This window comes from Hippichthys cyanospilos, chromosome 4 (assembly GCF_059441005.1).
Source record: "Hippichthys cyanospilos isolate Australia breed blue-spotted pipefish chromosome 4, RoL_Hcya_1.0, whole genome shotgun sequence".
Classification (NCBI taxonomy): Eukaryota; Metazoa; Chordata; class Actinopteri; order Syngnathiformes; family Syngnathidae; genus Hippichthys; species Hippichthys cyanospilos.
The window spans coordinates 8025061-8048339 of NC_142372.1; the positions used below are offsets into that span (position 1 = coordinate 8025061).

Sequence of the window (23279 nt, forward strand, 5' to 3'; positions counted from 1 at the left end):
AGCAGTTCTACACTATGAATGACAAAAATCATTTAATTTATGTTATGGTGTATACAGCAAAGTAATAATTTTGGAAGACTGATCTGATATAGTGTGATATAATGAAGATATGAAGATATGAAGGCATAGTGACATTGCTTGGTTATGTTTTGCGGCGGCTTTGCTAAATCTGGCTCAAGATTTGGTCTCAGGCAGTCACCATGGTTCCTTCAAACAGTTAAGTCTTTCGGTGTCAAGCGTTATCAGATAATGAAACCTCTAGAGGGCAAGCATGTTTAGTATTCACACTCATGTTTCAAAACCGACAGCATATTGTGTGTGATGTCTATGTAAATATGGGTGGTATCATATAAAAAAATAGATTTCCATTCCTTACTTTGAATTGCATGTGGGTAATATCTGTGTTGTACGTGTGGAAACACTGACATCCATTGGTCACAGTTATTACTACAGTGCTCAATCGATTTAGATTAGGTAATCATTAGTCAAGGGTGTCAGCTACCCTCCATAAAAAACATTTGATGAGAATGTGTGTATATATATATATATATATATATATATATATATATATATATATATATATATATATATATATATATATATATATATATATATATATATATATATATATATATATATATATATATAAATAGTGCTTGCTTGTGGACTACTGATGATTGAAGCAGATTCTCACAGATGGTGTGCATTTAGTTTTTAAACATTGTTTGGGTTTAAATAAGCTGATGAAGCAAAATTCCCATTGACTGTTAGTGAGTGCATAGTGGATAAAGCAGATGTTGGTGCAGTGAAACAAAGCCTTCAATTGACCCGAAAGCTTCCTGTCAAGCAAGCAGAAAGCGAACGAGAATCTGTGATTCTACTTGTACTTTTTTTTGGTTGTTGCATATTGTTTTGTAACACCTCATTGGAAAAACAAATGAACACAATGTGTAGCAAAACTATTTTAAAACCCAGATAGAATTTTTTAAAACCTGATTACCAGTCTTCAAAGTGTTGTAAAGGTAAAAACGAGCAACCACTTATGCATCTCTTGAGGGAATTTAAGCATCAGTTAAGGATGCGATGTTCTGTAAACAACGGCTGGCCCTCAAGCAGATAAGCGAGAATTTTACCATGGCAGTTTTATCAGAATCATTCAACCAAGACGAGCTTTTCCACTTGGTAACACTTGTTACCAGGTCTCTTTGAACAAGAGTTTGAGTGGACCAATTAGTTTTTTCAAGGAAGCACCTCAAAGAATGCGAGCTTGCCATAGCGTAGTCAAACCCACACCAACCGAAGACAAGACTTGGTCAAGACCAGGATACGACCAAGACTATAAAATCAGAACAGGACGAGTATCTTGTTTTTTCCAACGAGATTTATAACAAGCCGAATTCTGCTATGTTGTTTTTGAAACCATTCAATGAATCATGTCTTTTTATTTGTATTTTTTATTTTTTGCAATTGCACAAAGAAATACAGTATATCTCAAATTCAAACAATTTTGTTGCTTCACATCTACATCCCAAAAATTGTAATTACAATGGTTTTTTTATGGTCCAAAATTTGGGCAAGGTTTATTTTTCTACAAAAAATCTCACACGTTAAGCTGCAATCACAGAGAAATGTCAAAATCGTTGCATTTTGAAATTTTACATGTTTTAATCAGCTCCCTAGTGTTAATTCCCATTGATTCTTTTATGTTATCACAAAAAATAGAAATTTTTATAATTTTTAACATAATGCCACAAGGGGTTATAAAAATTAATAGAGGAAAAACAGATTGTGGCAACCACCGCTGCAAAGGCCAATTTCAAAATAAAAGCTAATAAAAACTATGTCGTATTGCACACTTACTTTAACCTTTTGATCAAGGTTAGTATTTTCACGTGCTGGTTGAATAACTAAAATGAGATAGATACTGTTAACAATTTTCACTTGTTTTGGTTGGATAACTAAAACTGGATGAAAAATTAAGTCTGATGTGATTACCAAATACAGGAATTGCTTCTTTACATGTTTTTTTTAAACATATACCCATAACAACAACAAAATAATCAAAAGATTGAATTATTCAGGTCAAATTGGATGAAATACTTCTCCCGCGTTTTCATCTCACTTCCTCCCACGTTTGATTTGAAGGCACTGACGTTGTTCCGTTGCGCTATAATCACCGCAAAGACAAGGCCGCATACACGCGACTCAAAGGCATCATTGAGAAGCGAGCGCAGCGGCAGAACCAGCTCGCTGCGTGATAAGAGAAAATGTGCTTAGAGTAACTGGACCATAGGGACCGTGGATTGATGTTAGCAGCAAGCGTTTACAGGCCGCACGCTATCAACGCTATCAGCCGGACAAGGAGGCCTTGGGGCATTACAACACCGACACACAGCATTCAGGTCAGGGCATTGGCTGTGCATTTATCATTCCAAATGAGTCTGTGTCCTCCAGTGGCTATCTGGCTCCCAGAAGTCTCCCGAAAAGATAAAAAAAAAAAAAAAAAAAAACTTTGAATGTATTATCAGCTCTATAAGGCCACATAAAAGTGGACTCTCAGTTTGCTTTGACTTGACTGCGTGTCTTGTTTGTGTTTGGATGGTGTTTTGTATTCCGTGGATTATCAGCACTGCATCACATGCTGACTCAATTAAATCTAGAGGACAGGAAACAAGCAGAAAAATATATTGAAGTCAAACACAGTAGGTCCTTGGTGCGTTACATCTCACTGCGCCATCGTGAAGGGTCTTCACGTGTCCTCTTGGGGATTTTGAAAGGGGTTTTGATCCTTTATAATACATTCTACAGTGGAGAACATTGTTCTTTCTTTACTTTTTGAGTATCCTGGTTTATTGCATCAATGATAGCTTTCAAGAGAAGGGGAGTCTTGGGTGTTTTTTGTTGTTTTTTTTGGTGGCCTACACTGTCCTTATGGTTGCCCATATGAATGCTTTTATTGCGGTGGATGCAAATGCATCCTTCCTGTATATAGGTAGATGTTTTTTGTTTAAAAAAAAAAACAAAATGTCATAAAAATATACAGCTTTGTTAACCTTCCTCTTACAACAGACTCTTGGAACAGACAGCCGTTGATAAAGATGCATGTTGACACCGCTGTTTAAATACTTCTGTTGTTTTTCTATTGATTACATTTTTTTTCAAATGAATTCCATCTCTCAATTTTTCCCATTTCATATTTCCTGCTAAAAATGTGATACTGGGCCAAAACAAATGAGCCCATGGATGAAACAGGTTACCTGCTGTATTTTCCAAGTATCTGCCATTGTACACTTAAGATAATATTTCCAATAGAAAATATTTATTGTGTGTTAAGAGAAATGTCCTGCAGTATTTGTAGGCTTGTTAGGAACTCAACATAATGCTATATCTTAACAGAACTGGGCAGCATATCATCATAGTACAATAACGAAAATTAAATCTATCCAAATGTGCATAGTTTAATCTTGTTCAACTTCCCATTGACGCTCTGAAATAAAATAACAGGAAATCTGGCATTTGCACTTTTTTAAGTGGAAGCAGCCAGAGGTGTTTTTGACAGTTTCCTTCTGGAAATATTTTTTACGAAGATATGGAGTGTATCAGAGGCAATTTTATGCCACACCAGGCATCTTGTGCCGTATCTCATTCAAAATCAATTGGTTTTGCACAGCAAGGTGGCTTGGGTCACTGTTGCCACATCCACCAAAAGCCCTGCCACCCGAATTGCGGAGGGGGGCACCGCCCTCAAAGTGTAACCACCCCATGTAAAACTTTCATGTATCATTTGATCACGTCAGTGACAGGGTCAAATAATATGCATTAATAATATAGTGTAATGCATGTTTGCTGATTGGTTAAAAATGGCAAAAGACAAAAAAATATGTAACTTTTTCTAAACACCAACTCAACCAATCTCAAATCACATTCAAAATAAATTGAATTCTTCAGCTGACATGGCAAAATAAAACCTGGAAATTAAATTCACAAGATTCTTGCGCCGCCATGGCCAAATTACCATTGAAAATCAGTTATAAACTGCAAATGGGGATGTTGGGCATGTGCTAATTTGATGTCAGCCATTCTTTTGTCACCTTCAATGGTATTGTTGCTTTGACCGTCTCATAAATCCTTAAAAGTTTGAACGCTGACTGAAAATTATGAAGCCGACGAGGTAAATGGACAACATGGATGAACATAGATTAAAACCTGTAATCTACCGCTTTATCACACATAGTCGTGTGCGTGTTTGTCTTCATGCAGAAGGGGCGTGCTGCATCTCCACGAAAGCAAAGGCATCGAGGACCTGGGCCTCCCCCGCTGGGAGCTGTCATTGTGCCTGGTGGTGGTGGTCTTCATACTCTACTTCAGCCTATGGAAAGGCGTCAAGTCCTCAGGGAAGGTATGAAGTTCACTACACCTAACTCTACCACAGCACGGTACCGTTTCAAATGTGTCTTGTTTTCCCTCAGGTGGTGTACATCACTGCCACCATGCCCTATGTGGTCTTGTTTGTGCTGCTCATTCGAGGAATCACTCTGCCGGGGTCCATGGATGGCATCCGGGCCTACTTGCACATCGACTTTAAGAGACTTAACAACCTGGAGGTATGCAATAATGAAAACCAGAATATGCAAATATGAAATGATGTTTTCACATTGAGATCAGTTATGTTTGGCATACTTTACTATTAAAATACTTTTGTGTTTGGAATACTGTCCAGTTGTTGCTGGTGAGACTCTCATCAAGGGATTCTTAATGTGTAGGTAATGAAGGTGTTATTTGTAGATAACATGCAACAAAACAAAACAAAAAACAAATAGGGTGGAAAGCTAACTAGGGTTAGGGTTAATGGGTCCTTAATACAGAGTTCCCTCATTTATTGCAGGGGTTATGTTCACAAAACCACCTGTAGCACCTGTAGTTTTTAGATTTTTTCTCTTTTTTTGCTTTGTTTGTTTTGGTAAAAAGATACACAAACACACACACACACACACACACACACACACACACACACACACAAAAATGGCAACTTAATCCCGCAATACAAAAATGCATGTTTAAAAATGAAAATTTGCAATCAAGTGACTACACTGTACTACACTGGATTAGCTAAAAATGTTTACGTTACTCTCTTTATAATCTAAATCGCCAAAGCATTTAAACTCAGTTACAGTATGTTGATTAATCCAAGATATTTTGCGTGGTTTTGTGCTCGTGTTGTAGTCGCTTGCTGAGATCTGTGAAAGGACTAAGCTAATATTGCTAATGCCGATTAGCATGCATTCACCCTGCATTTTTCCTGTTGACATTTCGATTCACCCATATAATTTGTTAAGCACAATGGGGGCAATGAAAGCTATATTTTCTTGTTTAATTTTACCCTGTATTTATGAGCAAGACTCAAAAATCAGCCTTCGGTCAAACAAGTTTTCCAAGCTTTCTTAGATAACCATCTCAAAACAGACGCACTAACCACTCTGCCACTAAGCCACCCAATTTCAAAGCCTCTAAGAAGAACTGATTGTGAAATATTTTCTTTTTCGCACACATGCCTCTATCGTATTTACTTACGTAATCTTAGTTTCTGTGGAGACATGTTTCCTTTCTGACTTCATCAAAGTTGTTTGGTGCTGAATCAAGACCTCGGGGATAATAAAAGCTCATTTCCAATTACATACCGGCGATAACATCTCTTGCGAGCTGGGCTAATTACAGAAAAAAGAATCATGTTGGAATAAATAGAATTGACTTGTCTGACAGTGCTATTCATCACAATGTAACTCTGTGTAAGCTAAAAAAAATGTGCTCGAACATGGTTTAATTTGTTCAAATACAGAATATTATTTTTATCCCAGAGGAAATTGTGCAAATTTAATTCTTAAATGGCATTTGAACAGTTTATGAAAACCGCCAAGCGTAAAAAAAACTGTTAATATGCTGAGGCATCAACTTTTGGGGTGTTTTATATATATATATATATATATATATATATATATATATATATATATATATATATATATATATATATATATATATATATATATATATATATATATATATAATGTTTTTTAAAATGTATTGGTATTTTTACGGCATTTCAATCAACAGCTGTCTTGTATTATTGTTGCAAATAGGTGTGGATCGACGCCGCCACCCAGATATTTTACTCCCTCGGTGCAGGATTTGGGGTGCTCATTGCCTTTGCTAGCTACAACAAATTTGACAATAACTGTTACAGGTAAGCATTCTTAAAATCAACATACTTTTAAAAGTCTGTATTGTGAGTTAAAAAGGAAGATAGCACAGCTACCTCACAGGCAAGGCGTTCAGGTTTGGAATCTTAGTTCAGGTCATCCTGTCTGGAGTTTGTATGTTCTCCCTGGGCTTGCATGCGCCAGTTTTCGCCAGGCACCCCGGATTCCTCTCACGTGCCAAAATCATGAATGTTAGGTTGATTGATGACTCTAAATTACCCAAAGGTGTGAATATCAATGTCAATAGTTGTTTGTCAAAAATGCGCAGCGATTGACAGACGACCGGCCTCTCGGCCTGGCCTCTCTAAATCCACCCAGGCTCAAAATAGTACATTTTTCTTCTGCTTTTAAGATTTAATCATGGGTTTGATATGGTGAGTCTGTTTTATGCAAATAAGCACTCCCGCTGCACCATTTCCCCCGCACCTGCTAATGCTGGGCCAATGCTAACTCAGTCTTTCATTATCATGATGACTGTGGATGAAAGTTGAAGTGGCCACTATGTTAAACCCCATTTGCTTTTTTAATCCAGGAACCTGACTGGTGTGTCAGACTATTGCAGCCGATTTGGCTGCAGGAGCCATATTTCTTCTTCAAGATGCCGGTCAAAACATTTTATGAAGATAGATTGATTTTAGGTTTTCTAAATACACTCAAGGGGTGCTTCATTAGGAACACTAAATCAATGGAATGAGAGGTATTTCAAAGGGTAGGAATGTCAAAAGAGTGTTTTTCATATTTGTAGAGAAAAATATGAAGTTTCTCTGGCCAAGTTTCAAGAGGGGTTATGGAATAAGCAAGCACGATTCACACACATATCAGCAACAGATGTGAGGTGATGTGAGGTGAATCAATAATGAACAGTATCTTATTTGCTGTGGGGGAGTTTAAGTTACTCGCTCACAAACTCAGTGTTTTCCAAAACTTTATTGAGGCATGTTAGAAAACTCGCATGTCAACAAAAAAGTAAATGAATTTAATGAAGTTTGTATGTTACAAGCTTAACTTGACTTAACTATAAGATCCATCCATGCATTTTCTTATTCTATGCTTATCCTCCTCACAAGGGTCTCAGGCTTGCTGGTGCCTATCCCAGCCAACTATGGGCAGTGGGCACCTTGCCAGCCAATCGCAGTACACACAGAGATGAACATGCATTAATGCACCAAATCACACCTAAGGACGATTTAGTATGTCTAAAACACCTGCCATGCATATTTTTGGAGTGTGGGAGGAAGCCAGACTGCACGGAGAGGACCCATGCGGGCTCGGGGACAACATGCAAACTCCAAATGGGAAAGTCTGACCCGTTGGATTTGAACTTGTGTCCCTGAAATGTGAGGCGCATGTGCTAACCACTGCTCCATCGAGCCGCCCTAACTATTCTATGTTTTTAATTTTTCTTTTTGTAAAGCCTTGGTGATAAAGTTTTAAACAGATTACTTGTGATCAATTAATTACAGTCATTGTTAAAACGTTTTTTTTCCTAATTGTGTTAATCTCATTTTCGATTTCAAATGCTGTGTTTCTTTATGCTGATTAGATCAATTTTTTTCATCAGGCTTCTTGTGCTTGAGTTGTATTGGTTTGAAAAACACAGGTCAATCACACCGTGAAGTAGACACTGATTGGCTGTCATTGTGTTTGGCATAATCTAATTGGCTCCTGTAGTGAGTGGGAGGGCAGAGGGAAATGGATGAGCATGTGAAAGTTGGTCTGATGTTCTTTGTAAGAAGGAGCTTGCTATCACAGAAGCAGCTCAAGTTTACCACATAAATGCAAAGCACCCAGCTGTGACTGCAGCTACAGTTAATGATAGCAGCAAAGACGCTAACATAGCGAGTCATAGTTTTTCCAAATAAACTCAAAAACATTCGCCTTTGAGCAAGTCTGCGACAAACATGATGGACGGATGTTTTATTTGAATGCTATTTTCTGGTTATCTGGCCTTTGACAAAATAGAATGAAACCATTCCTCCTGTTTTTTCGGATTGTGGCTTGCATTTGAAATTAGTCTAAAATACAATGGAAGGTAAATGGTTACAACTCTATTTGTTAAAGAAAATAAATGAAGCCACTGTTTTGTTGTTGTGTATCAATATTTTGATCTGCCACGTTAAAACAATGTAAACAACTCTAGTAGAGGGGTTTTCTTTGAAGTTTTGGGTGAGATTTAAAGAGATGAATTACGGCATATAACTAAAAAACGTAATTCTTCAATCTGTCTTTTCTAATAAATAAAACATTTGATTTTAATTCAATTCATATGTATTGACTTTTTGTCATTCCAGGGATGCTCTGTTGACCAGCACTGTAAACTGCGTCACCAGTTTCTTCTCAGGGTTTGCCATCTTCTCCGTGCTGGGCTACATGGCGTACAAACACGGAGTGAAAATAGAAGACGTGGCGACGGAGGGTGAATCAATCCATCATTTCCTTTTTACTTCTTCTTACTTTTTAACTTGTTCGTTTTAAGGTATTCAGTGCAACTGGCATTTGAAATAGATTAATCATTCAACGGATTTTCCCTGTCTATCTATACATTTGCTCTCACTTGGTGGTCGGTAGTGTCTAATGATGGAATCCTGCATATCTATTTACAACTTAAGACAGAAAAAAGAGACGAATGTTTAATGCGAGAAAATGTTGTGCATGTTAAATAATGGATCTGTCTGATTCTCAATGATGACTGCAGTCATTTTATGTTGAACCCAGTGGGGTTCCCAAAATTTTAGGGTCCAGGGGACCCAGTGTTGCCACAGTTCCCTTGAAAAACTAACTTAGTTACTTTACTGATTACCTGCTTTAAAAAAGTAACCTACTTTACTGACTACTTACTTCAAAAGTAACCATGTTAAATATATAGTTACGTACAGCAAACACCAAATACCCCGCATAGTATAAGGATTTATGACTTGCACACCCAAACCACCGTATATTTACATGTTTGTTTGTGCACATGCAGGAGCAGGACTGGTGTTTATCATCTACCCAGAGGCCATTTCTACCCTCCCGGGCTCAACGTTTTGGGCTATCGTGTTCTTCATCATGCTGCTGACTCTCGGCATCGACAGTTCAGTGAGTCACGACCGAGATCTCAAACACCACAGATTCAACTGTGGATGCAAAAGTGTACAAAATTCTGTTTCTATGGCAGCGACGTAATGCATATTTTTGTGCAAATTACTGTGTGTAGTGTGATCATTAACCTTTGCTAACATAGTAAATACTTAGTATGTTTGTTTTTTTTTAGAAAAAATACTAAGTCTTATTCTACTACACACATACAGTAAGTTAATTGCACACTGTTTGTAAATACATCAAAAGACACATAAGGCTACTAAAAACATCAAGAAAAAAAACGCTGGCCTTTGTTTTACTTCATGTGACATAGTATGTGTTTTGAAGGCTATCTGGAAGGAAGCATATCTTGTTTTCTATGCTAGGACTGATAAGACTGACGCAAAACAGCTGGGGAAACACTTGTTTGATAATTCATGCATCATTCAACACTTCAATGTAGAACTCACATTTGCCGATATGCCTTCTTTTTTTTGTCTCAACTAGTTTGCAGCCTAAAGAGGTCCACCTTGATAATACCTAATATCTCCATCAGCATGCATACAATTCTTCTCTTATCTGTTTTTGTCCAACAGATGGGCGGCATGGAGGCTGTTATCACAGGCTTGACAGACGACTTCAAGATCCTCAAGAGGAACAGAAAGCTGTTCACCTTCGCCACCGCCTTTGGCACCTTCCTGTTCGCGCTACTCTGCGTTACTAATGTGAGCATCGCAATGTTCACCTCTGTGCGCCAATACCTGCTGTAAATAAGTGATTTTCCTGCTTTTATAACAATCTTTAATGTTACCGTTTCTTACAGTGGAACCTTTACAGACAAGATTTCTACTCAGAACCTTATTATGAAACCATTACCATTGACTCTTTTATGTGATGGATTTTGCGTCCTAATTCTGTCTTAAAGGCCCTATTTTGAAACACTCACCCAGAATTCAAATCGTAATTTAAAACCCTCACCAGGACTTGAAATCCCAATTAAGGTTTGACACTGCAACATTACAACCCAACTTGAAGCCTTAAACTTACTTTTTTAACCTTAATTTGAAATCCTAATCATGCATGAAAACTCTCCCCTAGATTTGAATCCCTAATCCTATTTTGAACCTATCTCTAACCCTAACCTTGTCTTGAACCCCTAACATTCATTAAAATGCTTTTATAAAACCCTAACCAAAGTTATGAACCCTAATTTAAAGATCTAAAACTGTCTCGAAACCCTAATTTGAAACTATTCATTTAACCCCGATGACAGCTATAGTATCACTATATTGTAAACACCCTCTATTTTTTTCAATTATGGAAAAAAAAATGTGGATTGTCGATGAATTTCATTAAAAATGTTGGTGGAATGAATTGGTAATTAAGAAAATAGTGTTAAACATAATACGTTTCATAATGGACAGTTTTGCACCTCTTGGTGTCCTTTTCAATCAGCTTTATGATTTGGTACTTATAGGAATTTAAAGATGTTTCTATACTTTTGACTTATACTCTATACAAGTTGATCGCCATCTGAACTGAACCGTGTATGAGTTACGGGTTAGGGTTATATTTTTAATCTTGAAATCCATGTTTAAAACTCTAACACTGGCTTGACAACGAAGCGGAGACTAGAAGCTTTAAATAAATTGATACACTATTGGTTTGCCATTATTTGAGGAAACAGTAAAAACGCCTGTTTGTATTCTGAGAGCAGTCAACACGACCACATCCTTATATTAAGAATAATACTTCATCATTCACTCATTTGTCATCGATTATCCATGTAGATCTAGCGTCTTTGAGCTCGTATCAAAACACGGGGGAATAAAAACAAACAACGTGCCGTGGCTGCCTGGAAGGAAGAACTCATATCTCATGATTCCTGGAAATGTCAAAGGCGCTCTTTCAAGGGAGCGATCAAACGAAGAACTCGGATTAACCGATTAGCATCTAATGAAGTTCTGCTTTTTTTCTCAACTTCTATAAGCTTTCTAATGGTAGCAAAATTGTTTAGATTTTGTCAGAGAAATCAGTTAAATGATTAAAAGTGAATTTATGTCTTGTGTTAGCTTCTTTCCTCACATGAGATTTGGAATGTAATTCGAAGAGTGCAATCAATAATGGGACTTGCTTATTTACTGGGTTTTTTTTTTTCAAATTGATTTATTCCTCCCCTCCAAAAAAAAAAAAAAAAATCCTTGCGTCTTCAGGGTGGAATCTACGTGCTGACCCTATTGGACAAGTACGCCGCAGGGACATCCATTCTATTCGCTGTGCTGATCGAGGCCATCGGCGTGTCGTGGTTTTACGGTATGCAATTCTATTATCCCCCCCCCCCCCCCCCCCCCCCCCTCCGCCTTCGGAGCAACCTCCGCATCATCTGTCTCGTTAATCGGAATGGAAGGACGGAAAACCCGATCGCGAGCGTCTATGGAAACAACAACAAAGCGTTTTGTTCTTTTAATGAAAGGTGACATTAAATAGCTGCATGAAATGTGTTGACCTGTAAATGAATAGACTTGATTGCAGTGATTTAATGCAGCTTGTCCAGACCGCAATGAATTATTTTCTGCAGTTTTTACTGGTGAGCTTGTGTTGATTCTTTCATGAAATGATTCAATCTAATCAGCCTTTTTAAACTGGCTTCTTTTGCTTTCGCCAATTAGATATTGGATTTGCCTAATAGGCTTTTTTTTTTTTTTTTTTTTGCTTTTTTGCCAATTAGATATTGGATTTGCCTAATAGGCTTTTTTTTTTTTCACCTCTGTGTGACCCTTTGGGTGTGGCCCAGCAGAACGCATGCAAAAACTTAATGCAGACCCTTGGCGGGGATTGGAAAGGAAATTGCCATTTTCCTTTGCTAGATTAAAATCTGTATTCTTTAATTTGGTTTGGGAATTCACTGAGACTTCATTTTCCCTGGATAGTCAATTTTTTATGCACACGAAACTGGATTAAAAGTTTTCTAGTTGGGAGAAATATGTTCTTATGGTTATTAGATGAAAACATGAAACTTTTCAAAGCAATAAGTATGCAATGTTAAACAGCATACAGTGGCTAAAAAGTCAAATGCCAGATATTTTATACAAAATATGAGACAAAATGAAAATTTCAAAACTTTTCACCATGCATTTGACCTTTAACCTGGATAACAATACTCCTACGACTAAGATATTGTGGTTGCACAAGTGGGCACACCCTCTTCAAAATGACGATTTAGCAGTCTTCCATAGTGAATAATCACATTCAAACACATGTTAACGGGATCTTTGAGGACCCATCCATCTGTTTTCTACCTCTCATCCAAGATCAGGTTATGGGGGCAGCAGCTTTAAGAGAGAAGCCCAGACTTCCCTCTCGCCAGCCACTTGGTCTAATTCCTTTGGGAGGATCCTCAGGCACTCCCAAGCCAGCCAAGAGACATAGTCTCTCCAGCGTGTCCTAGGTTGTCCCCTGGGCTTCCTGTCAGTGGGACATGCCCGAAAAACCTCAAAGTAGTCAAGGAGGTGGCATCCTAACCACATGCCCGAGCCACCTCAACCGGCTCCTCTCGACACGGAGGAGCAGCGGCTCGAGTTTCTTTTTTTTCCCACACAGAGTTAGGCATCGCTTATTTATGGGCATCGACTTTTTTTTAAATATAGCGCCAGAAATTCCCAAGGAAATGGTAATCCATTGGCAGGGAAGCCAAGTAGAATCAAAAAACAAGTAATGTTTTTTTCAGGACATGATCATCGTGAATCATGTGCCAAGCCGTCACGTCAACTCATATCACATCTGGGGAGCTTTGAGGGTTGTCTTTTGGGAGAGCATAGTAGTTGGCTTGAAAAATTCATCATCTTCTTTCAGGCGTGGACCGCTTCAGTGAAGATATTGAGCGGATGATGGGCTTCAAGCCGGGACTTTACTGGAGACTGTGCTGGAAATTTGTCAGCCCTGCTTTTCTTTTGGTAAGCGAAATATACTTCGCACTCAGTCTACGGTGTACATGCGGATATACTGTACAGGGAACAAACCTTTTATTGAGATCATCCAGAGCCGTTACTTGAATACTTTTAGAATCAAATTATCAAATCAAATTATTGTTGTTTATTTATTATTATCAGTGATAAAAAATACCAAGAAACAATTATGTTACAAGGAAATGTTAAATTTCAGAGAGGCAGCACACATTTTTTTAAAATAAAAAAAGTATGTTATATTATTAACATATTGTTATGTTATATTAGTATTGTTTCTATAATTTGAGCAGCCGGAAAAGACCTTTCTCCTGTGAGGTTAATATTTGTGAGACGTTCAGAAACCCAAGAACCATACCCCTCGCCCAAAATATGTCTCCAACTCGCCTGTGACCCGACTGAGGACAAGCCCTTTAGGAAACTATTAACTACTGTTTGGTTTTTTAGTGCCTGTTGGAGTCACTTGACTCTCAGGAAGAAAATATGTAAACTTCACCACCATCACGTTACCCCCTTCAGTCAAGCAACACTTTGTCCAGCGACGGTCTGAATGAGATAGTAACTTTGCTTTCATGTTTTTTTTTAAAGTTATCACTCATAATTTTTTGTACTTGTAGGAACTCATAGTTCCTTTTCCGGGAACTGAGTGGACAATAATAGTAACAATTCCTCAGGCCAGAAACATAAGACAAGCCGGTGTTGAGTTTTTTTTGTTATCGAAAAACATTGAAGGATAATCCATCTCGTGAAGTGTGTTTGTTGATCATATTGATTCAGGCCACCGAGTAAGTTACTTCTAAAACAGATAGCTATGTAAAGAGCTGTGAAAGTAAATTAAAATGTTTCAAGTAAATTAAAATGTTTGGATCCAAATCAAAATTCAGCACTCAATTCTCAAAACAAGTAACATTGCTTTTACTATAAGTATTTAAAAGGCAATTTTCCCCACTTTTTAAATGCATTTGAACCCAGCAGCTTAAGTTTTAATACGACAATTTTAGGGCTGTTAGTATTTTTGGTATTTGGATACTCTACATAACTCAAGGCTTTTTTTTTTGTTTGCTGAAAAATACTTATAACCACAGAAGACCAACTCACACGTTTATTTTCCGCACTATAATTATAAAAATAGTATAAATTTTTCTCAAAAACTGACGCTGTGCCTTATAGTTCAGTGCGCCTTATACAATTCATAAACCTCGAGTTTTCAAATTCAAGAGACAGTTAAAATAACTTAATTCTTCAAATTTTACCTTCAATTTCTCCACAAATCATCTTTATTCTTAATTTCTGATTGAAAAGTTTGACTTTCTGATTGTTTTGTTGACATTCCCTTTAGCATAGCGCCACCTGGTGGATGCATACTGCAAGCCCAGCCACTACTGTAGCTTCTATTCTATGCACCGTTTAAAGTGGTGCGCCTTATATATGAAAACAGTTTTAAAATATGCCCTTTATTGAAGGTGCGCCTTATAGTGCAGAAAAAAATGGTAATTATGAATGATGATGATCAACATTTTTTTATTTAAACAAACTGTGCTTAGCAGCACACTACCTTCCTCATCAGATTTTTAACAAATCTGTCCCCATAAGTGATGGTCTATGAGAAGAATTTGCCAGCTGAAACAGTCATTTCAGTCAGCATGTTTACATCTATCACACCAGCCTATAAAGACCACTCGAGCATGGTTAGATAGCCGCTAATTTATGCTAGTCACAGCTATGATGGAGTCCTAGGCAAACGGTGCAGCGACACTGCCGAGAAAAACTTTAAAATAAAAGCATACCTGGGCGTCCGTGTTCATATATTATTTGTTAAAGTAAGATTTATTTTGATGTTGGCTTCTAATCGCATTCTCGTTTTACTGTTATGCAGGCCATCAACAATGGTTGCTGCGATTGGCGTTGACATATTTTTCCCTGATTTGTACACGAATAAGCGGTTATCCAGGGCAAGAAAAAAAAATGACCCGAGCGAATAACGTACTCGAATTACTCTAAAACTCGTTGCAGCCCAAGACTATAATTTATCACTGCTGAAGTTTTGTGCCGCCCATATTTTCACTCCTTCTCCCTCGGTTATACTCGTTCACAAGAACAAAGTTGTATCTCAATTCTCAGAGGGCTTGGTTTCATAAATATATGAATTTATATCTACCTGGTTATAAAGTGAAGCTCAGAGAGTCTGTTTTGCTGAAATGTAATACAATGTGTTCAATATATTATGTGTTGTGTCAAAACCTGATAAAAGATGTGTGGCCCACTTCAAAAAGGGTCCTTTTCCTCCAATCCTTCCCGGGAGCCATTTAGGCATTAAACATATGTAATTTACACATGACCCCACCCGCAACATCTGCTAAAGGAGATTTAAAAAAGAAAATGATTATGACATGACCATAAATCTCGGCAAACATCCCCTGTTCAAGCCAGCATAGTCCTTTGAAGAAAAACCGTTTAAGGAACTGTTAGCAATTAGGATGTGGCATCATAAAAGTAACAGTTAGTTAGCCAAAAGTGTCATATCTCATTTTTGCCGAGGGCCACATGGAACATGACTGTGGAACCATACAAATGTTAAATCATCTCATGTTATTAGATATATAATGCAAACACATTGAAGGATAACTAGTTTTTCAAATCAGGAGTCAAAAATAAAAATTTCTTCAAATACTAGGTTATTGTCATAAGGGCATTTGGTAACAAGAAAACACTAGAAATATCTCAATGTTATTGTACTATACACATGATTTTTTGTTTGGTACAGTTTTTAGTCAGCATTGTGGAAGTTGACGTGTTTGATTTGCATTCATAGGCCATAGAAAATGTTGTGGCGGTCTTATATTTCACACCTGCAGATAATCCTGAAATAAACTGTAACTGAAAAACAGCACTAATAGAAAATATAACAACAACAGACAAGAAACAAAAAGAAAAGAAAAATCTGTTCAATTTTTTTAGCAGATTTTTTAACTCTATTTCTGCCTTTTGAGGAATAGTTTTTTACCCCATTCGAGGATAGAGTTCATGAAAAATCTTTTGGGAGTGCGCAACAGCATGTGCTAATATACTGTATGAATTTTAGGGATTCCAAACATAAGTCTAGCCTTGAAAACATTTGAGAAACTACCCAAATGAGCCCCAATCAGATGGCTGGCACCAAAGTCTAAGTTTTTTATTTTATTTTATTGCCTACACCATGTGATGTGGGCAAAGAATGGTGTCAAAGATCGATGATTATTTCAAGAATTTGAGATTAAAAAAATGAGTTTGGACCTTCGTTGCTTCTTTCCGGTTTCAATTGACATTTAATTTTATTACCAGATGGAGAAGGTCTGTGTTTTACTGAATACTGCTATCCCCTTGAAGGTGTCCATTTTCCATTGCTTCAATGTTGCTCACACAGAACAGATTCATTCCACATGAGACTCACGCTCCTGTTGTATACGAAGAACGTCCTCGGAAGCAAACTTCATCCGACGCTAATGTACACACCAGGAAAGCGCTGCGCCTGGCCAGCCGCCTGTCTAATGTACTCAACACCTTGACAATGCCCAGGTCAACAGACAACAACATTACAGCGTCCACCTCTGTCACCAAGCCAACTTGCCTCAGGCAGAAACAGTGCAGCTCCAGCGCTTTCATAACTCATTTATCCCACTCATGCCCAACTACTGGGAAAGCGTGGCAGAAGACAAAAGCACTTAGCGGCAAGTGGACACAATTGTTAGAGTACCGAGAAAAAGGATAACGTGAACTTGGATACCTGAAGCTTCTTTCCGTTTGTAGGATTCAAGAAAAAAGCTTTATACATATATATACTGTAGCTTGATTACAACAAGGTGGGCGTTTTACCATTTTTTTTTTCTAGTCCGTTGTTTGTCACCAAATTGGGCATCCTTTGGTTATGGACCGACGGAATGCCCACCTGCCGATGATACACGAGTGCAATGATGTACAAAATCCCCCTTCCTGTCATTGCTTAGTTTGTATTATTTCCGTATTTCGTCATTCATCGTCCATCAGTGACAAACTGAAGGACTGCTCATCTCTTTTTAACTTTTATGAATGAGGAAGAGCATTTAGTCATAAACTTCAAATGGCCACAGAATTTTATTTCCAATAATGCACCTCCATTAAATACGGAATTCTCATCAACATTGATTTTGAGGAACATAAATTATGCAGCGACATCCACCCGTTTTTATCTATCACAGGAGCCGGCCATTTTGCCCCTAGCTATTGAATGAAAATGTCATCACAGTTTCTCGGAGCTCAGGTAACAACCGATCACGGCTCAATGAGTTTCTGAGTTGAGTCATGTGACTTTCACAAGTTCAGCCATGATTGGTTGTAACTGTTGAACTGTGACGTAATTTTCCGTCTGCAGGAAGAGGTAAAACAACCAGAGATGGACAAAAATGTCTGGATTTTGCTGTTTAATTCATGTACCGCAATATTAATCAGAATAATAAGTTTAGACCTGTGGAGACACACAGACCTTGGTGGAGTTCCAACTGTAATTTTGAATAACACCTGTATTCATTTAAGCGTTTCTCTCCTTGTCAGTTTGTGGTCATCGCTAGCACGGTGACCTCATCGGGCCTCAAGTACGATGAATATGTCTTCCCCCATTGGAGCAACGTACTGGGATGGGCAGTGGCCATGTCCTCCATGGTGTTTGTACCTGTCTACGCTGTGTACAAATTTTGCAGTGTCCCAGGAACCTTCAAAGAGGTCAGTGAAACTCGTTTCAGCAGTAGTAAAAAACAGCTAGTGTGATGTTTATAAATGCCAATTGCAATGGAACATGTTACAAAAGAAGTTACATAATAGAAGCCGGCATAATTGCTGTTGTGGCTACGCTTTGAAGCCAGAGGTTATGCACCCCCCTTCCCTCCCCATTTTGCTTTTGGAATGATGCCCTCAAGAATTTACGATGGCAATCATCAAAGTATGTTCTCATTCCTTCCGTGTCAACGTCACTCTGCCATAACTACGCCCGCGTCCGGGTATCCTCATGGGCACTTCCTGTTGTGGCGCTGCACTCAGAAGTTGCTTCCACGGTCGTCAGATGTGTCATTTCCTCTCACCATCACCGTCTATCTGCTTTATTTGTGCCCACTATTCACGATAACAGGAGTGTTCGAAGAACCTATATAAAAGGTCGCACTTCCTTTGTGATCACATAAAAAAGCTTCATTTAGCCTGTAGTTCAATTGGACTTCAACACATTTCTCTCTAAGAAATAACCATGAGTATTTAAAGCAAATGAACACAGTTGCAGTGCAAAAAATATTTTTCAAAAATAGGTGAACCTGTCAACACATGAGTTTCTTCCTTGTTGTACACAATGCGTCAGAAAAGTTCCAAGACTGGTGTCCCAAAATATACGTTTAATCCTTTAAAGTACTCGCTTGAGAGTCTTAAAATATTTTCCCAGCTTTTTTTGCCAGGCCATCTCCTAGAAAGATCCTACCGGGATTCTCCGAAACTCTTGTCATCCAAGCCCTCTTATTGCATGCAGTCACAGATTGCCCCCTTTTTTTTTTTTGTGCACTGGATGAAGCAAGCATTGCAGGATCTTCGTGTTAATCTGCTGGTTAATCACCCGGCCCACATTGGATAGGCTGGATCATAGTTTGGGTTTTAAACATATCAGTTGTCACCCAAGTCCTGGAACTTTTCTGACATCTCATATATGTATATGGGACTTGATCTGATTGTTGACAAGGAATACAATTTTATTGTTTTGCAGAAAATAGCCTATTGCATCACCCCTGAACACGAACATCACTTTGTGGCAGAAGGAAACATACGGCAGTTTAAAGTAGGTCAAACACCAAAACATATTTTAGTGTCCCCACAGAGATTCCCAATATTTTCTGTGTTCTTCTTTCCTTCTCTCAGCTCAGGCACTGGTTGGCCATCTGACGAATTCCCCAAGAATCCTTCATTGGTTCACGCCAAGACAAGAGGGGCCTTCTTTTTAACTTAGTTGTATCACTCTTGTCACTTAGCAAGGCGTTTTTTTTGTTTTGTTTTTTTCTCAAGCACGTGATATCAAAGTAGTCCACAAGTCGCTTTAACGTCATCATGTACTATTTGTTAATGTTTAGTCTTGCATTCATAATAGTGAATTTCAACCATGTTGACTGTTATCTCCTGGAAGGCACTGAATCAAAACCAAAAGTTGGCACGCGACACACTTTTTATTTGTTACCTTTTTCGGCCTTATGAATGTTATTGTTGTTCTTATTTAAGTGAACATGTTTTGTTGTCGATGTTTTTTTTTTTTGGCTTATCTGTGCCTTAATCGAGCAAGACACTCTGTTTATTTCTTACAGTGCTTTTTGGGCAGCGCTAAAAAAATGTAAAAATGAACTGTTTTGACTCAGGAAGCTGCAACATATATATTATAAATATATATGTAAAACCACAGATTGTGGATGGCAATCTCTCTGTCATGGTTAATGGTTCTACAAGGCCATTTTGTGTGTGCGTGTATGTGTGTGTGTCACGCATTAAAACGACAAGAGGAGGGAAAACTTAATATCCCTGCAGAACTCCAAAGAGAAAAACATGCGGAATGTCTGGTGGAATTTTCGTGGAATAAATCTTGGTTAGTATTTAATGCTCATTTTAATGGAGTCATATGGCCACCTTGACAAAAACAAGATTTATTAAGAGAAATTAAGTTTACAAAGAAATAGTTCTAAGACTGCAAAATATACCTTATTTTTTGGACAATAAGACACACTTAAAATCCTTTAATGTTGTCATAAACCAACCGTGCGCCTTATAACTTGTTAAACCATATGTATGTATGTTGGCCTTTCAGTCATTTTTTTTCATTCAAATTTAGGCATAACAAGATGAAAGCAGATTGTGTGTAGGGCGTTTTAAATTTCCGTCAAGCAGGGTTTAACTCACACAGACCCGTCCTTACTGAAATGTATTGCCATAAAATAAACATTTAGTCTATAAGTCACTTTATTGTACATACAGCCATGTCGAGAAGCATTACATTATCATGATAACATATCATGATAACTCATCAATCTTCATGAATTTTTTTAAAAAAGTATCAATAATAAAATAATACAGCCTACCCCCCCTACACCCCCCCCCCCACCAAAAAAAAAAAAAAAAAAAAAAAGAAAGCCCATTTTGGACTCCTTATTCGCAATATAAAGTCCCTGCTAAAATATATGCTGGAGCGTCACGTTTTCAGCTTTTTCAGTTTTTTTTTTTTTTTTTTATCGACATACGTGCTATGATGAAAATGAATCTGCCTTTTTTTTTATTTTAATTTATTTTTTTTAACATTTACTTGGAAACAGAAAGAAGTGAAGCCACAAATGAAAGAAAGTATATATAAATCCAAATGTATGTGGAGATATAAAAACATATATTCTTTTGTTATATCTAATCTTGTATTTATCAAATTGTTTATAACAAAATGTGAATGTAAAGTATTTCAAATGTCCTAAATGTCATATCATGTGTGTTTGCTGTGTAGCTAATATTAAAAATCCAAACTATTCTACAGCGTAATCCTGGACTATGGAATATGGACTTTCCTGGACTGTTTACAAAAAAAAATGTGTATAATAAATAATATGAATATCCGATGATGTCCTGTTGAACGTGAGTGGCAAATATCTATGAAGATGTAGTCACACTATCATAATAAAGTATTTCTTCTACACCCACTTGCCTGGCATCTGCTTTAATTGGTGTACGCCTGGTATCTCAGCCACTTTTGTGATACTGAACTGGAAGAGCAACCAACGTAAGGATGCGATGTGAAGAGCGACTTCATGGTTTATGATTTTCAATCCATTTGCATTCGTTTCAACATTCTTAATCTGAGTTTGTTGGGGTTGCTTTTATTCTTTGTCAGACCTCGGTGGCCCTCATTGCCGAAAACAGGAACTTGCTTTAGAGTGTTTTACTACGTTGCTGGCTGTAGGACTTTCGTAACAGCTCAGTGTGCTGCCCCTCCCTTTTTTCAGCCCGCTGCACTGAGATGTGGGCTGCCATCAGGGTGACCTTTGCCTACACTGATATGGCTAACAATGCCTAGTCCTTCTTCGGGCTTCTTTAATTGATCAGTCTCAGCTTTGTACCCTCATATAAGAATAAATAGAAAATAATGTGAAAACCTGTAATAATTTTAAAATATGCTTTTTGAGTATTCGGGTTATTTACAAAATAAAAGTCTGATATTAAGAACATGCATTCATTCATGTTCATATAAACATGTGTACTGAACAAAATGTCATGGCATTTGACCCGTATAGTGTGAGAAAGAAATCTAGAATGTGAACAAAATAGAGTAAACTATTGTACACAATATTTTAACCTTTGTGCAGTGTTTTAACCATTTTGGGTCATTTTCTTTTACATTTTAGCCAAGGGATGGCACATCTTGGTAGTGTGATAATTAAGTGATCGTGCCATGTTAAACTTTAACATGCTGTCACCATCTGGGTGAGATTTCAGCTCCTTAGTGTCTTCTTTCGATGCTTTCCATCTGAAGTGAAAGGCCTTTGATTTAAAGAGCAAAGTTTCAAACAAAATACGGTACAAGATTTAAATATGCAATGATAAATATTTCCCTCATCCAAAATACTGGGTAACTGTGTAAGAGAAACAGAATTACATATGACAATATTTATTTTAATCCTATGTAATAAGGATACATTTGGAAAAATGTTCTCATTTTCTTTTTTTTAAGTTCAAAAATTCAAAAAATGTAAATGTTTCCATTATAATATTGCATTTTTCACGCACTGTCAACTAAACAATGACAAAACCAAAAAGAAACAATTATATTTGATATAACCCTCATTTTTCCAGGTAGGGCAATTAAAAGCTGATTTTCTTTAATAATACTGTAATAATAATAATACTGACCTGGATGCAGAAAAAAGTACAAAACAAAGCAGAACAATAGTGAAAACAAAACAAAAAAAATTGCGTAATGAAATTCACTGACCTCAATCAAAAGACTAAGTCTTGAGTGTACACAGGCAGGATAATTTTTAATATATTGTTTTAATATGTGATGATAAATACTGAACACTGATTATATGGAACCTTAAAACTCTCCCGATTTGCCACTCTTTTTTTTCTTTATGTCACCATTCGGCTTCTTAAAGGTCAAAACAGCTCCTCCGACTTTGGTCACATGTGTTAAGCCGATCGAAGTTGATGCTCAGCTCGTCTTAATTGGCAGCCCTGCGAAACACTAATGTGATTGGGCCAAAGCACCGTCATTCTTTAACGTCCTTCTAGATTGTTCCTACTTGTTCCTTGTGCTTGATCCAATTATTAGGGACCTATCCCTGGGATTGTGTTGTAAATCTTTGCTGGTTGTTGTGTCAGCAAAACACAAGTTCAGCTAATGACTATACTATACTATACTATACTATGCTATACTATACTATACTATACTATACTATAGAGCAGTTAGATTATTTTTTACTTAACAGTGGAAAAAGTTAAAACGATACTGAAAAAGCCTGTGTAGTCAATAAAAATCATATATATATATATATATATATATATATATATATATATATATATATATATATATATATATATATATATATATATATATATATATATATATATATATATATATATATATAAATATACACACCTACTGTACATACATTGTGTATGTCCATCCATGTATCCCTTCATAAATACATACAGGCATACATGCAAGGAAAATCAGGCAGACAATTATAGAATTTAGAGAATAATTATATTTGAAATCACCAAAAACCCATTTTTGATCATCCTTCCATATTGATTCAAAAACCTGCTTATGGGTATTAAATCCACGCCAATGTTTTCAGAATATCACTCACTACTAGCTTCCTCTCCACTTTGAGTAATCATGAGCCCTCCCTACGTGTTTGAAATTATTGATAACATTGCGGCCTTGAACCACTTGGCTTTAGGATGTTTAATAGTGCCTTTGGGACACTGT

General features: G+C 37.2%; 1 protein-coding gene across 1 annotated transcript in view; it reads left to right on the forward strand.

Annotated features, from left to right (window-relative positions):
• Window positions 1-20988, forward strand: part of slc6a2 (solute carrier family 6 member 2) — a 30286-nt gene extending 9298 nt beyond the window's left edge. Inside the window, exons 5-15 of the mRNA XM_088413113.1 lie at window positions 4261-4399; window positions 4470-4604; window positions 6135-6238; window positions 8546-8670; window positions 9220-9332; window positions 9911-10039; window positions 11528-11627; window positions 13167-13267; window positions 17843-18010; window positions 19032-19103; window positions 19184-20988. Of these exons, the coding sequence (XP_088269239.1) occupies window positions 4261-4399; window positions 4470-4604; window positions 6135-6238; window positions 8546-8670; window positions 9220-9332; window positions 9911-10039; window positions 11528-11627; window positions 13167-13267; window positions 17843-18010; window positions 19032-19103; window positions 19184-19207 (1210 nt within the window). The 3' untranslated portion in view covers window positions 19208-20988. The remainder of the gene's footprint in view (window positions 1-4260; window positions 4400-4469; window positions 4605-6134; window positions 6239-8545; window positions 8671-9219; window positions 9333-9910; window positions 10040-11527; window positions 11628-13166; window positions 13268-17842; window positions 18011-19031; window positions 19104-19183) is intronic.
• Window positions 20989-23279: the final 2291 nt, after the last annotated feature.